Source organism: Orbilia oligospora (assembly GCF_000225545.1).
Source record: "Orbilia oligospora ATCC 24927 unplaced genomic scaffold scaffold00140, whole genome shotgun sequence".
NCBI classification, from domain to species: Eukaryota; Fungi; Ascomycota; class Orbiliomycetes; order Orbiliales; family Orbiliaceae; genus Orbilia; species Orbilia oligospora.
The window spans coordinates 132996-149410 of record NW_011645697.1 but is presented as its reverse complement, the minus strand read 5'-3'; the positions used below and the strand labels follow the sequence as shown (position 1 = coordinate 149410).

At 46.2% G+C, this 16415-nt stretch overlaps 5 protein-coding genes across 5 annotated transcripts; 3 read left to right on the top strand and 2 right to left on the bottom strand.

Moving 5' to 3' along the window:
- Nucleotides 1-2834: 2834 nt before the first annotated feature.
- On the bottom strand, nt 2835-5700 carry AOL_s00140g52 (uncharacterized protein; the record flags this gene model as incomplete). Its single annotated transcript, XM_011127293.1, has 2 exons — nt 2835-3107; nt 3172-5700. 2 exons carry the CDS (start codon nt 5698-5700, stop codon nt 2835-2837), a joined length of 2802 nt encoding a protein of 933 aa, XP_011125595.1.
- A 1959-nt stretch (nt 5701-7659) lies between these two features.
- AOL_s00140g51 (uncharacterized protein) lies at nt 7660-8973 on the top strand (the record flags this gene model as incomplete). Its single annotated transcript, XM_011127292.1, has 1 exon — nt 7660-8973. The coding sequence occupies one exon, from the start codon at nt 7660-7662 to the stop codon at nt 8971-8973; it is 1314 nt and encodes a 437-aa protein (XP_011125594.1).
- Nucleotides 8974-9824: 851 nt separating this feature from the next.
- On the top strand, nt 9825-10298 carry AOL_s00140g50 (uncharacterized protein; the record flags this gene model as incomplete). Its single annotated transcript, XM_011127291.1, has 1 exon — nt 9825-10298. One exon carries the CDS (start codon nt 9825-9827, stop codon nt 10296-10298), a length of 474 nt encoding a protein of 157 aa, XP_011125593.1.
- A 1019-nt stretch (nt 10299-11317) lies between these two features.
- AOL_s00140g49 (uncharacterized protein) lies at nt 11318-12727 on the bottom strand (the record flags this gene model as incomplete). Its single annotated transcript, XM_011127290.1, has 3 exons — nt 11318-11515; nt 11641-12493; nt 12711-12727. 3 exons carry the CDS (start codon nt 12725-12727, stop codon nt 11318-11320), a joined length of 1068 nt encoding a protein of 355 aa, XP_011125592.1.
- Nucleotides 12728-14553: 1826 nt separating this feature from the next.
- Nucleotides 14554-15667, top strand: AOL_s00140g48 (uncharacterized protein; the record flags this gene model as incomplete). The annotated part of the gene is made up of 3 exons (XM_011127289.1): nt 14554-15112; nt 15207-15286; nt 15365-15667. 3 exons carry the CDS (start codon nt 14554-14556, stop codon nt 15665-15667), a joined length of 942 nt encoding a protein of 313 aa, XP_011125591.1.
- Between the last annotated feature and the right edge of the window lie 748 nt (nt 15668-16415).

Genomic DNA, 16415 nt, shown 5'->3' with positions numbered 1-16415 from the left:
CCAGATCTTGGTACTCCGGAATTAGGAACCCGTGGTAATCCTGAGCTTCCGTTGGAGCAGAGTCTCCTCGCTAGCTGCGCTGAAGCTGGGGAAACCTAGAAGCCATGTGCGAATAGCGCACAGACGAGTGATGTCACGAACCTTTGAGGCTTTTGGGTAGGACCGACAAATGTGATTAATCTTGCATCTTGAAGGGGATATCAAAAATGGGTTATACGAGTATCCGTAGCGTAATCGCTTCGGAAGCCAAGTAACGTCTATGGGGTAAACGACAAGTTAATGGAGGGAATTCGGACCGACGTCGAAAGTTACAAAAAGGTCGTTCGTCGGGTGTAAGAGCCGATTGACACATAGATACGAGCCCATGCTTTACAACATCAATACAATCAGCGAAACTATAACACAATGATTACGCCTTGTTGGTTGCTCCAAGGGTTCCACGTGTTTCTCGTCTACCACGTTTGTGACTGATGCACTCTCTATGCATCTATTAGCTACACTGCAGGCCATGCATGTTCAAAAAAAGTGCGGTTATGCCGAGTTATCCAGGTCATTGTAGGATGATCCACCGAATGGCAAAGGCAACGAGCTTGGTCTGGACTCTCAAATATAGCTTTACCTGATCCTGGGACAAGAGTTCTCCACTTAATTGCAATTAGGTGATATACCAAAGACACTTCGAATTATACGTGACGATCACTTCTGCTTCGGACTGTGATACGAGGAGACCAAACGTCAAAGCTCATCTCACATACTTCCAAAAGTAGCTGAGATATACGTATCCCAAAACGAATGTTCGAGACGAAAAATTAAAAACTCAATTGTTGATCAAGAGGCCCACGCCCACCACGTGGTTGACGCCTTGATAAAGCTCATCACTTTTGAGAGATCGTCGTTCGTAAAGGATTTCCAGTCAAGCAGCATTGGTGTTATCTGCCCGTTTTAAATCTTATGTTATGCGAGCCAGGATAGAGACTCGTCTCCGAGGTTCATCAATACTTATTACCATGTATTCTTCTGTGTGTATAAAACTGGGTCTTTCCCACCATCCAAGAGAAACTTGCGTTTAGAACTTCGCACTAATTCTGTGCGTCCGTGTTGCCCAAATATTTAGCTTGATTAACGATAGTGGGATTAAGCTTAACTGGCCTTTACGATAGGCAAAAAGCCTTTGGGTTTCTAAGAGGCGAAAGTCCAGCCTTCCGCCATTTTTGGCGGCCATAAGAAAAAAACCACACATACGGAGGTGCTTGGCCTTCGTTGGCGAAAGATTCCCAACCACATGCAAGCTTACAAGAAACTGGGCGGAAAACTCTACTGACGCGAACCAGACCTAACACAGGAGCCGAGCTGAGCTGAGCAGCTACCTACTATGTAGAGCTCGAAGATCTCGCTATCACCCGCCTATCGACGTAGTTAGGAAGTGGCGTCAAGCAAGGAGCTACACAAAAAGCCTAGCCATTACGCAAAACTGGTGCCAAAACTCTTTGAGCCTCGGGGAAACCTTTCCAGGTCCCTCAATTGATCAACACCCACTATTTTTTCAAGACATGCAGAAGGGCTTGAAGGCTTGAGAGAATCTGGTAGTCGTGAAGAAAAGAAACATGCCGTAACTCCTCCAGCGGAGTGACATTGCCTTTCCGCTGCAGCAACGAAAGAAAAAAAAGTCTTGGGAAAACTTTTTTATGTGTTGAAACTGGGGTTCACCATTTCCTTTCTCAGTGCGGGTGGGTCAGGCCAAGGCCGAATTTCACGTAAACCCCTTGCTCTCTGGTGGCGTTTTTCGTTTACGGCCTGCATAAGCCCCTATTCTGTCTTTTGAGCCCAGTATCCTGGCTATCGAAGGGTTCCAGTTCTCCCGGTGCCCCGGAAAAAGTTTTACCTTCCTCTTAAGCGGTTTGTGGGAAGGCGCGGTAATTTTGATTTGCTGGCCCACCGTCAGCTATTCGAATAACAGCAAGGGTCGGCTGTGGGACCCCTAGCGAAGCTCATCGAATGTTCAGTTTCAAATAGCGATTTTTGGGGGTTAAACTCTTCCCTCGCATCTCTGCCGTTATTTGAACGCTCTCCGACTTTGCGAAAGGAGGGAGGGTTGGGTTTTTGCACACCCAATAGCGCTCATTTTTGGGTGCTTCAATCAGCCGATTTTGATATATGATATAGGTAGACGGTTTGAACTTCGAATATGCTGCTTGCATACCGTCGAGCTGGTGAGAGCTGTAGCTATAGCTTGTAGCTGCTAGGTCTGGAAGGGGCAGCACTCGAGACTATAACTAAAGAGTACATGTCCCTGGTTACCAACAGTTTGGTTGACGGGAGGCGCATCCAACACGGAAGGAAGCAGGTTGTCTGCGAGTTCCCGAGGACACCCTCAAAACATCCCATCGCTACCACTCCACCAACATGCTCAACACATTTTCCGTTCCCTCAGACCTTTCCAGCCTTCTATCCAGTCTCGTACCTTCTATCATTCCCATCCAATAGCCTCTTCCCAAACATTTCACAAATATATCATATTGCCGGGACCTTCCCTAGTATTTCAGCGACTGGAGCATCATATGAGTTTCACGATACGATTTGCAGATGAAAGGGTATGTATTGAATTATATAAAACGGTTTAACTAAGGGGATATAGGTATAATGTATTTTGCACCTGCTTTGCATTGCATCTATAAGGCAATGCAACTTCCAAACAACTACTGAATCAAAAGCCCTCAAAGACATGCAACTAATAAGAAACAAAAGAAAGAAACATGGGGAGTATACTAATTGATATCAGATCATCTTTCGGGCTCTCATTCTATATTCTGTACGGATTCAGTCTTTCGTACGGTCTAGAATGAACCAGCCAACAGGTAAGAGAAGCAGCGATGTATATTGCTACCGACGTCGTCGAGGCTATCGTGCCTCTCAGTTCCGCTATATCCAACGATGTTTTTAACACCACGTATAGCTCTAACACCCGATCCAGTATCGAGTCCGAGTCTAGCGGTCTCAACACACTTCTTTACGGTTCCGGAGAGAAGACCGGCGGCAGCACACTCAGTGGCATACGCGGTAGCATCCTCAATGGCTTGTCGTTTGAGGAATTGCCGGCTACATGGTTTCTATTGGATTTCCCATATCAGCATTTGGTACATATCATCGGCTTAGGGTCGAATGTTAACTTACTCCTCCTTGAGATGCGACACATGCCTTGTATAGCAACTGGCTTCCACCGGACATGCCCATCTGAGCACATCTAATAATAGGGTCTTCTATAGTACCGCTCTTCTTAAGACATCGCTGAGCGAGAGTAAGAGAGTCCAGGTCCTTGTTGCACGAGAGAATACAATCGATATCAGCAATACCAGTATCAGTAATACAACCAATAAGGTTTGTTGGAATCTTTCCACCAGATCGTTTACATTCTTGGAGTGCTTTCGCTGTAGTGAGGGATTTGATTGCACATGGACCGAAGTCTCCGATGTCCATGTAAGTTCCTTCGGCGCTGAGCCCTTCAACGATTTCGTATAATTGGGGTGGCTCTTGGTTGTTACTGGGAAGCTCTGTGGCGGTTTCCGAGGGCTCGTAGATTGTTGGGGCAGCTGCTGATGGCACTGTTGAAGAAAACTGAGTAGTATATGTTTCCCAGGATTCTGGTTCAGTAGAGCATGTTTCTATGGAATCTGGTCCGATAGAGCAAGTCTCCGTGGGGTTTGGTCTACTAGAACATGTTTCTGTAGCATCTGGCCCAATAGAACAAGTTTCTGTAGAGTTTGGTTCAATAGAGCAGGTTTCTACAGAATCTGGCCCAATAACACATTTTTCTGTAGGATTCGGACCGGATGTTTGCGTAGAATCTGGTCGAGTAGAACATGTTTCTACAGCATCTGGCCCGACAGAACATGTTACCGTAAAATCTGGTCCGGCTGATGTCGGTCCACCTCCAATGCTGGTTCCACCCCTGCCGCTTGGCTCACCACTGGTGTTGGAGGCAGATGGTTCTGTGGAAGAAGGCCCTGTGGAGGCGTTTCCACCCACAGTGCTTGATGTTCCAGCGGATGTAGTTCCGGTAAAGGTAGGTTCAATGGATGCATTTCCACTCTTAGTGCTAGATGATCCTGTGGAAGAAGGTCCAGTGGAGGCATTTCCACCCCCAGAGCTAGATGTCGTTGTAGTTGACGATCCGCCTGAACCAGCGCCGACGACGCTACCATCTGGAATATCTTTCCCACCATGGCCGTAGTAACCTTTGTGACCCTTTCCTTTGCTATGGTTTCCCTTATACCCTCGGTCCTTGGAATAGTAGTCCTTGTTTCCAGAATGTTCCTTATAGGTATCGGGTTTGCCGTGATATTCGGGGCCGCCTCGAGAACTTTCATAGCCTTTGCCTCCATAATGTCCCATCTTGTGGCTACCATTCCCCCGATAATCGGACTTGTATTCTCCATGATATGCAGGTTTGCGTTCCCCGTGGTATTCAGGCTTGTATTCACCATGGTACACAGGCTTATTTTCACCGTGGTATCCGGGCTTGTGTTCACCATAGTAGGTTGGTTTGTTTCCTCCATGGTATCCGGGCTTGTACTGGCCTTGGTACCCATGTCGAGTCTCGCCGTGGTAACTGGGTTTATACTCTCCATGATAGCCAGAATTGTATTCGCTGTTGTGACCAGGTTTGTACTCGCCTTGATAGCCAGGTTTCTCGTTATGGTACGCGGGCTTGTCTTTGCCATGATATCCAGGCTTGTACTCGCCGTTATACATAGGCTTGTAGCTACCGTGATAACTAGGTTTGCTTTCACCATGATACTCGGGCTTTCCATTGCCCTTATACCCTAGCTTGTATTCCCCGTGGTTCTCGGACTTGCTATTGCTAGCAGGGTGCCCGGAAACATAACCGTGCTCAGTGTTATAAATACCATGATGACCATTCTTCTGAGGATGTTTGGAGCCATAGTAATGCGGACGATCATTGGTTTCGGGGTGCGAGTAACCGCCTTGGCCACTATTGTATTTGGGCCCTTGGTTTCCATATTGTTGCGGGGTATAGACAGGAGTATAGTCGGTCTTGCCACTGCTGAGATAAGGGCGGGGTCCTTGGGGACCTGGTTTTTGAGGAGAAGGCGCATAGCCATCATTTCCACCAAGTGTCTTCATACCGGAAAATTCAGGGCTGTACTCTCCATTATACCATTTGTAGTAGTCATTGTAGTTGCAGACTTTGTATTCCCAGCCGGTGTTAACATATGGAAATTGGGTTGGTTGGGCAACAACGGTAGAAGTAACGCCATAGTAACAGGTACCTGCTTTTTCACAGTAACAGGTCTCAGTCTTGTGGGTTGGGTATGCGGCAATAGTAACTGGTTGGTTCACTCGAGTGATCGTGACGACACCACTGTAGCATGGAACTTCAGTGGAAACCCAGCGGTAAGAGGAGGTCTTGTATATGGTCTCGCATTTCTCCTTGTTCTTGGAGCCGCAGACGACGTATTCCGGGGTACAAGAGTAAACTGGTTGGAATTGTTTGGTGACTGGAGTCGGGTTTGCACCCGGTTTTGGGGTGATGATAGTATAGGTAGTCGTCTCGCATTCCTCGCTATTTCTAGCGGGTGCAGCAGTGACATACCGTCTGTCGTTGAGGGGCTGGCGGGGAGCAGCAGATGCCGACCCGGAAATGAACAGCGCAGCTAGAGCTGCAAATTTTATGTTGCGCATCATGCAATAATATACTGGAGTCGCCTACTACCTCAACTTCCTGAAGAGGTTAGGCCCCAGTACTTAAATGTATATATATTCGACTGGATAACAAGGAGGAGCGCACGATAAAGATAATGCGCGAGTATGAATGAATGTGGGGTTATAGGGAAAAAAAAGAATGACAAGTTAAAAGAACTGTGAATAAACGAGTGAATAGAGTCAATATCGTATGTTGCTGGTGAGAAGGGAAGAAGCTCCCCTGGTGGTGAAGATCGTCGGGTCTCTTTATACCTGTCTTGAGACTTACTTCGTCGTCGAGCTTCATTCTTCTATAACCCCGTGCTAATATATATAAATACCTATGGCCCCACAGTAATCATTCGGAAGCATGATTACATGATGAATCTAGAACGTTAGCTGCCGTGCTAAACGATTGTTCAGCTGCCCTAGGTGAGAGGAATGAGAACTCTAATTTTCCTCACTGTGAATAACTGTTGGGTTTCAGCTAGATCAATTGGCGAGGAAGGGTTCCGTACTAGCGAGAAATGTGTAATTATGCAGGTTTAAGAATTAGGATCGAAACAGGGCATTCATTGGCTACGACAATATCTTCCCCTTTGCTCGAATGCCATTTTATCAATTCCTTTGCTGATATCTTCTGATATATACGGCCAAGACTTGTATATTCTGACTGTATACAGAAAATACGCCAAAATCTCACATCAATCTATTTATAAGTGTATTTAAAGAGGCCTTATTGTTGTAGGAGTACTTATATTATGCATATGTGCTAAGCACGACATGCTGAACGTCGAGATTAAAGCACTGGATTCGAAACACGTAAATACTGAGCTTTCAAAAACCATTAGCTAGCTTGATCTATTTTTCTAAAAACTTTACGCAATTAATTAAGATGTGGCAAAGACTATTACTGTAGGATCACGGGGCAGAACCCGTGAAAGAAATGGAACATGTCGCAAGGTATGTGCACTCTTACCATCTGAGCCAGCACACAGATGTTTAAAATTATGCATTCATTTTGTTGGGAGCCATGTGTCTACACATAAAAATTCTCGAATCATCATTCCCATCATTTATGATCGCACGATCAAGTCGGTCAGATCTCTCGATCTCGTACCGTTCGTTCGAGAGTCCACTAGATATGCTAAGTTTTTTGTACCAAACCACATAAAATTGGGCGGGTAACTCAATTCTTTTTGGAAACATCGTGCTCAGACTCTGCGCCGGATTGAATTATCCCCTCTACGGCTTGCAGTTCCGGGAATTGCATATGAGGGGTGTTCTCTATATATTGCGTGTTTTCGACCCCTTGCTTTGATCGGGCCTGTTCTGAGAATTCCAGAGCACCAATTGCCGTTCCACTAGGGACGAGTAAGTCTCAAAAAAGCTTATTTCTTCTGAATCCGGGACTTGAGCAACATGCCCGAATTCCTTTTCTATAAACCGGCCGTTTAAGCTATTGTGGGGTATCTATCGCCATGGTCGCGATCGGGCGCTTGAGCATCGCGCGGCCATGACTGGTCTAGCCCAGCTTGTCAGTTTGATTGTGTTGTCTATTGTTGTAGATCTTTTAGATACTAGTAAGATCAGATAGAGAGACCATTTTAGGCAATTTTGCCAAAATCAAACGGACTGAAAAGTCGAAACGTCAATCTCGATCTTTCCAGGTGCACAGCTGCGGATGCACAGTACAGGTTGAACACCAAACCCTGCTCACAAACCACTGACAATACCGACATCTACAACTATAAACTACTGCTTGCCTCATGGATATCTAGTGCTCGGTACCGGGTCCCACTATGATAATCGAAACGAGAAGGATTTTGGGGGCGCCGCAGAGTCTGTCCGTTTATTTGCGCTCCAATCGATATCATATCGATAGACTATAGAGCTAGACATCAGCGGTTCAAATCACATCGCGCCAGTATTACGACGAAGCATACATTACTTCTAGAAATGGTCCTATTACCGGGATACCGGGCCGCGAAAGCACAGCCTTTTCAACGTATACTGTTTTTTCTAGGCGCTAATGAGGTCGGAGGCCACGCTTATCTATATCGGATGCTGCAGAAGACCCAGCACCCGTTGTATATTATCTATGCAACTCGTCGCCCAACCGACGGTCAAGTTCCCTTCAATGTTTTGTTGAGAAGTGAAGAGTTTCAAAAGCGTCTTGCTGAAACCAAGTCCTCGATGTTGTTTTATCAATCACCATGGAAATATACAGACCTGGGTAGTGATGATGATTGGGTAACCAGGGCTAGAAAGCCGATTATACGGTGTTCATCGGCCCACGGCGAACGTCCTATCAGCTATATTTTCATCAACGGACATGAACACTACGGAATGCAACAAAACTCTGAAGAGAATAATATGGCCCGAATGCTCCGGCTCCAAAAGTACTGGGCTCCCTATCAAGGCGCTTTGACCACGATTGCGAGGCCCGACAAGAATAACATCTATGATCACCAAATCGCTTACGTCACCACAAAATTTTTTGTTACTCATATGAGCGCTACTATCAATGCCCTATTACCAATGGTGCGCGATGACGGCGAAGGGGTCGTAGTTTTGAAGACTCCCAGATCTGGCAAGCTTGAAATCGTAGGCTCGCGACAACTGCGAGCTGATTTTGTTAACCCAACACCCCGTTTCTATGAATCCGCAGTTCAAGAAGTCCGGAAAGTTTCTGATTCTTTAACGAAAACAAAACAATTACGTGAACCGCCATGGCCACATAAGCGTAATTGGCTGCGGTTAGGGGATATATTTGCAAAATCGCTTATTACCATGTATCAATCGTTCACACCATTCCAAAACATCACTTTCCGTCGGTGCGCCCATGACTACGACGACATTGATGGCCCCGCTTCGTTATTGATGGACCCGAATATTCGGATAGCAAATTCAGGATTTGACCAAGAAGACTTGGATTCACTTACTCTGGACTTCTTCGAAGACGTTGAAGCTGCGCCCCCGATAACAGGCGGCCTCATTCGCCGAACGGCGAGCCCTCTCGTCTTACCACACAACCGAGGTCGGGGTAATCGGAAGGACTGGATGACAAAAAAGCTTCTGGGAGGGCCTGGAGACCGGAAACCCCTCGTCAGATCCGTTATTCCAGCCTTGAGCATAGATGAAGGAGGTGGACCTAGCCGTTACAATCCCTTTGACCAGCGTTTTGAACCCTACCTCGCGCATCCGAAGGAGGGGAAGCCTCCCTTTGTGTCTAAGAAGAGGCCTCCATTTGCGCCCAAGTCTGATACTTAACGATAAAGGCAATGGCTCATGGGAATTTCCTGGGTGTACTAGGAGCCTATGAGCCTGTTTTTTTGTGTGAAATGAGACCTTTCGGCGCGCGCTGGCATGTGGTGTTGGCTGGGGATAGATATGGGCTTTTTGAACGGTCCTTCGATCTCCCATTTAAACATATAATCGAGGGCTCTCCGTTTTCCTCTCTCCTTTTGAAGGTTTGTAGACATCTTGGTTTTATACCATGTATATACACAGGTACATAGTTCCGGAGCTCACAGCACTGGGCTTTCCAGGTTACTTGCTAATGTCCTTCACCGATATACTACAAAAGCGCAACATCCAAGCTACATCATCTCTCAAGCACCACAACTCAATTACCATTAATTGTTTGCATTTTTTTGTTTGCTCTCGGTCTTGATTATGCACAAGCCCACTAGCTTCAGAACCATGACCGTCTACAAACCAATCAGGCACGCGAGATGACGTGGTAGGCTAGTCCCTCACCTTGGAATGCAAAGCAAGACATTCAACGCCACACACTAAGAAGATTTTTCTCAAAAAATCCGAAGAAACCCTCCTCGAAGTATTTAATACTAGTGCGGGGTCATGGCCATGGCGAATTGTCCATCGTGATCTTTCTCTGCTTCCCAATTCCAAATGCAAATGTCATGAATTCAGACTAGCAACACAAAAATTCCAACAATAGCCCATTCTCGAGGTTTATACTCCTCCAGCTCAAGTTCTTTCTTGGTCGGCTGAAGGGTACAATTACAAGTAATTGACCTTTTGGAAGAACTCTTACCTACATACCTATTAATCCTTTAAATTCTTTATCTCCAAGTTCGACTTCGAAATCTCGAGCAATAATGCTGTACGCATCCCCAACATTCTCCTCCAAAGTAGCGCCTCTTATGGCCCTAACCGGTCCTTATACAAACGGTGCCTGGACTTCCATACTATCCACCATCTTCCCGTTTCCATCTTACCTCGTCATACCCCGCTACCGCATCAAAGCTGGTGACTCCTCATCTAAAGCTGATCTAGTAGTTTGGGATGTCGAGAATAACGTCGCAAAGCTCGTCTACGAAGGAAAGAAAGTTGGGAAATCAACTTCGTCTATCGATGAAGCGGACGAACAGTTGATTGGGTATATTAAGACACTTGGAGTAGACTATGGAGTTGCTGCTGTAGGAAGAACGGTGGCTGTCGTAAAAAAAGTTAATGATCAGTTAGTGGAACTTCAGTGGGTTGATGGGAAGATGGTAGAGGACGCTGGTGAGCATCGGTATGATGTTGTTGAAGATGCAGATAAAATTGAGGCATTGTTGAAGGCTATTTAGCCTTGGGTACTACGCTTCCAGGGATTGGATGGGATACTGATTTTGATATTGAGCTCGGGGCGTCCGGGGGCTTATTGGGATTTCCGTTTTTTTGTTTTCATTCGATGCGGGGGGGTGTATTGACCACCTGTTTTTCGCTTTCTCACTTTTTTTCCCCGTCGACAATCAGGATGCGCTTTTGTACGGACGTGACGACATCTGAAGGATAAAGTTTCCTAGCCTCGTATACCAAGACCATAACGTTAATCTACTATTTTGAGCCGCATCGATTGCAACGCTACTGCCTGTTGAATTTTTAGGCGACGTAATACGGAATGAAGATGTGTTTAAGCTGCCTTGATTCAGCCCTCGAATCTTTTATAATCGTTTAGTAAAATATATATTGAACCGGATCTACAAATATCCGAATATCAAAAAGGAAAAGGAAAGCGTTATTATTATTAGAAGTTGTAGATATGCCAACTAAATCAGCAGCGCACGTGCTAGGGACGAACCTCGCGCGTGGCACCAGGTAGATTATCGCGGAGATTTCCCATTACGGTGATATCCTAGATATCGGGGTCAAAATTAATATATTTGATATGCATATATGCAGTTCTTGGAGCTCTTGTGCCCAGAATTCTCGTTTTCTGGGGGTTCATATGGGGTAATTCATTGAGGGGATTCTCGAGATGTGGCAATATATTAATATGATTTTAAGAATTCCAGAACTTCAATGGCACATTGCTGTCTTGTCTTCACCTCTCTCTTTATTCGTATAAATTGTAAATATATGGTTATATCGATCTGTAATATACCAAAATTGTTCATACTTTGCTGACTCGCATTGATTTAACGCCCAGGCCCTAGCCTTATGAATTCAATCTCGGGAATATATCATACATATTTTTGCAAGTAAACTCGAAGCACGTGCACGCCTTGAAGTAATCTTAAGAGGGAGTGTTACCTCCTCCATATATGTTGCCTACTTATACCAATGTTCTTTGTAGTAGAATAGACATACAAAATCCTTTGATCCTTTAGAGAATCTGGTGATCCCTTCGATAAAACCATGTTACACCGGATGATGCTTCCACAAGCCTATACTTGAGCACGATCTCAATGAAAGCTAAGAAAGGGGTGGGGTTAAGCAGCTCCCATCTGTTACAAGTAATCTTTACGTAGTCAAAACCTGAGTTCACGCCGAAGAGTGAGGTTTGTTTTTCAAACTCGACAACCTAGGGGGATATCATTTGTGTTAGTTGTACCATTTTATGTGTGTATTTTGAGGGGAGAAACGGAGCCTCGGGTTGGAATTATGGTGCGATCCCGCCAGCGCATAAGAGAAAAGTTCTATACTTACGTTGCCGTTGTAGTTTCTATCCTTCCTAGCCCATTTCTGGAAGTACTCGCAGAGCAAGGTAAGACTACCTTGGTGTGAGCCTTCGATGTGGAGCTCCTTGTCGCCGTATTTCCGGACGTAGATCAAGTAGGGGGTCGATGTTTCGAACAGGGCTTCTGGACGTCCTAAGGATTGGAGTGAGGGGAGCCTGTCTGGAGCAAAAGTAGGTTGCGATTGGGTCGCTGTCGTTGGGGGAGGGGCAGATATTGGAGCTGCAGCTAATGCGGTAGGCGGCACAACGGACCAGCCCTCGTCATCTCCTGGAGTACCAGTTGCCGCTGGCCCAGCTCCTCCTCCAATAGGCAGAGTTGAGACGCCAGTCTTTGCTGCTGGTGCAGCCTTCTCATTAAACAAGTGTTCGAAATCGCCGGAGAACCCTGCTTGTAGGACATTCTCATACACCTTTTCCCCTTTCTTTGGGAACAAGATCTTGAGCCGCTCCAAGCTGTCGTCCCAGAGTGTTTCCGGCCTGCCAGATCCGTATATATCATCGCTGACTCCAATTTCTAATTTTATACCGCTTCCACCAGCCGCCTTGACCTTCTCCAAGAGCTCGTCCGTCCAACTCTCAAGAGCATCGTTGTCAAGGCGTTCTTGAAGGCATGACGCCCAATGTTTCACCGCTTCCTCGAAGTACGGAACGAAGGTCCCTGGATCCGGATGTTGATGACTGAAGACGGTCCAAAGCATACCCCAATCAACGAGAATGTCGATCTGCTTGCCGATGTTGGCCGATATTGCGCTTATGGCCTGGTTCATTGGGCTGCTGGACGGTTCCCAGAGATCGCGTACGCCCATGCGAACTTTTACGGGGCTGGTCATCAGGACACATTGTTGTCAGCGTGATGTACATACGATATGCAATACCACGAGAAGACCAGATGGTTTGGCCTCATGATTGATTGCTCATGCTCGAATATGGCTATAGCGTTGCATAATATGACCGGTTGGTGTCTTTGCCAACGGGACAATTGATGCATGTATTTCCTTGGTTCGGCTTGATTTTGCGAACGGAATTCCGGCAGACTTACAGTTTTACTGCGGCCATTGTTTTTTTTTTCTGGAAGTATCTATATCCCAATGTTCTAGGTAGATGCGAGGTTTCGAGTGACTCCGAGATATGTATGTAACCCCTCGATAATCAATCTGAAGCTTTGAAAAAAAAGAAAGAGAGATCGATGAAGCCGGAGAGTTTAATCTTAGAAGTTCGTGCGGCTGAATATGGCCAATTGGTTTAACCAGGGGAAGGTTGTAAGTCTCCACCAAGGTTGATAGATGATTCAATGATGATGAGTGTTTGAATGTTGCAGACGAGGTTCTTGAAATAGAAGGGAGGAGTTAAAGGAGAAGTTCATTCATATCAAAACCCTCATGAAAGTAAGTTCGTCTATATGTCGGGTGCGGGGATCATTTCGAACCGCTGGAGAAAGTTGCTTGAGCGCGAGGGCACATGCATGCGCCCGAGGCCATAAAGGCAGTTTCGTATGCAGCCATGTGCATGCAGACGATCCGTGTGCCTAGGAGCCGCTACTTCGAAGTTCGTGATCGATCATGCATGAAGTTTAGTTTATGAGTCCAATCAAGAACAGGCTTTCCCAAGGCGTCTTTTCCTGAAGCTACCGAAGCGACCGTATGAATATCAATGTACCCTTCTAGCTTTCCGGTCCTTGTTCGTGGTATTCTTAGAAAGGGTTAGCGGCCTTTTTGGCTGGAGCTACCCTGGTCTAAGTTAAATTGGATTCAAAGGTTTCAAGGGTTTTCCAACTTTTGGCAGTTGGGAAAAACTCCTGTTGCTGTTAGCCGAGAACACCCGTGCTAGATCGAAGTTGACCGATTCGAATTAACCCCGCTATTATTATCAAAGTGGGTACGCCGCCGATGCCGCCTTGCTTCTGGGCGAGGAGTATTGATTGTCTATCGACATCAGGAACGGGTCCAAAAACTCCTGTGTATAAAACTTTCTGGCCACAAAAGGGTCGTCCACTCGAGCAAACTTTGAAAAACAAGATTTCAAAAGAAGGAATGTGCTGTATGGCGTTTTCCCGAGTATGGAAAGGGAACAGTCGCATATGTACGATACCAAAACCCCAAGCCAAAATGTTTGAGGTGGTCGCTGCAAATGGGATAGCAATCAACCTCAAGCGGGAAAATTCGAAAAATACCTGCTTCCAAAAATGCAACAGAAGAAACTGATCAAGTTTAGATCCCCATATCACGCCGCTGGTTCGGAACTTTGGAGAGAAATCGCTCCTATTGGCCCGATTTACCTAAACAGCCTCACTTGCAGGACATGGGCGTGCAGAGCTTAGCGACGCGGCGACCACAATCGAACAAAGTGGGTTTTGGGTATGCCTAGCTCCGTGTAAAAGAAGAAAAGAGAGGCCAAAATGGCACGGCAGGTGCTTGCATCACCACACTCCATTGACTCTGCAGGCGCATCAAGTTGCTACATGTGCGCACGTTCTTTCGTAACATGCAGGGCACTGATGAGTTACGTGTAAGCTTCTTGCTGTTTTGTTGAGCTTCGTCGACCGGAACTAGAATGACTCCGGCACGCTCGGATACCGACGCTGTTGAGACTTTTGAACCCTGAACGCGCGAGGGCTAATTGTGGAAGAAACCGTGATGTACATTTTCAGCTCCAGAAATAAACTAGAAGCTTTCGGATAGAAGAGGGGTAGAGGAATATCGTCGGGTAGACGAGGGATGAATATAAAAGCTTCGATCTCTCCCTCCTCAATTGAGTTATAGTTTCCAGTCCACATCCAGTCCCTCAAGTCAATCAGCTTTGATAGCTAAAAATCTTTCTTCTCCTGCCATATACCGTATCTTCCTCTAAGCCCAACCCCTTTTCTCATATATATACCATTCACAATGGCTGCCAAACTCCCACTCATTGCTCGCAAGAACATCCGCGACGAGTACGAAGCTAAGAAGGGTGGCCTTCTTGAGCGAATCAAGGAGTACACCGGCGAAGACTACGAGTTCATCGTCAACTTCCAGGAAAAGATCTACCCAAACATCGACACCGCCCAGAGCTACCAGGTCGAATCTCCTGGAAGCATTGCCTTCAGCGCCTATGAAGGATTGGCTGACAGACTTAAGACCGTAACCGACGAGGGCGAGGACCAACTCGTCAAGGACTTCTTCAATGAGGTCGTCTCATCCCGAAAGATCGATATCCTTATCGAGCCCATGGAATCCGGATATACTGCCTGCCGTGTCCGGGATGGTGTCCTGGAACTTGTCTTCAAGACTGATAACTACGGTACCAACAGCTGGTACCTTACCGAAAAGCTCATCAATAACCTCGACGAAGCCTATGCCGAAACAAACAAGGGTGAACTCCCACTCGAAGCTAGAAAGGGATGGCAGGATGACTTCGTAGCCAAGAAGGACAAACTCGAAGCTGATATTGCTGAAGAATTGCTTGGTAAGTACCTGAGTGTTTAGCTAGTGTTGCCTTTGCATGGGTACAGTTCAAGGTTTTGGTGTTTTGAGACTAACGCTGATGATCGTCGGTGTAGGCACCAAAGTTACCTTGGTCGCTGACCCAGTCGCCATTTGGAGAACCGCCGTTGAGGAGTTTGACAAGCTCAAGAAGAGGGTAAGTTGGTTCTGGTTCTGGTCCTGGTTCTGTGGTTATTCGAGAAGTGTTCGAACGCGTTGCTAACTTTTCCAACAGGACAAGGATCAAATCGATCTGGAATCCATCCGTCGTAACATGGGTTCTGCCGTTTTCTCCTACTTCGACGGTTTCCGATACCAGATCAACTACAAGTTCAAGCAGGATGACTTGATGGTCGAGACTTTCCTCGAGACCGCGCCAAGCAAGGAGGTTAGATTCGAACTCGTTCCAGAATTGAGCCCAGGAAACAGCTACCACGAGGCACTGTTCACCGACGACGCCTTTGTTATGCGAACGACTCCAAAGAACTGGTACACCAACAGCTCTTATGTTTGCGAGAAGATTGATACCTTGCTTTAAATCGGCTGTTTTGAGAGGGATTGGGGCTGGTTTGTGCTCTTGAGGAGCTTTGGGTATATATGGGCCATTGAGGGAAAACTTTTCTGAATTCGGTTCATCTTTGCCGTTAGATTACAATATTGTGATTTGCATGGTATTATCCTGTCACGAGCAACTTGTATCGTTATCTGATCACAATATATTTGATCTGCACTAGTTTAATCTGATTAACTGTGCATGTTAATACCTAACCGCTTTTATTGTACATGTACGAGCTCAAAGAAAGAAGGTCCGATGTCACTCTAGATCTGCTGCCAACCGACATACCCGCTAATTAACGAATGGCCCGACCGAGTAACCTTTTATTGACCTGGGGACGCGTGTATTATGCATAAAAATGTCGAAATAGAACTCGAAATGATGTTTCACCTCCGTTATCGAAAGGACTTGCCAACTCTGACAGCTCGGTGGGGTGGCCAGCCGGACAAATCTCTGCAGGGGTGTTTCCAACATTGTCGATATCTCGACGAAGGATTTTGTTGCAACGTTGGAAACGGATATTTTTCTAACCATAGACACATACCGCCGCCTTGCGCAACAATGAGATGTCATTCTCCCCTGTTCAGTGCATTTTTAGAAGTCAATATGAGCCTGAATTGCACATATTGCACATTTGTGACCTGTGGAAACTTTCGATGTTTGTCGAAAAAGACCCCAGGCCCAAGCCCACCAGTGTGCCTTTTTCGGTAAAACTAGCCGACGAAAAGGC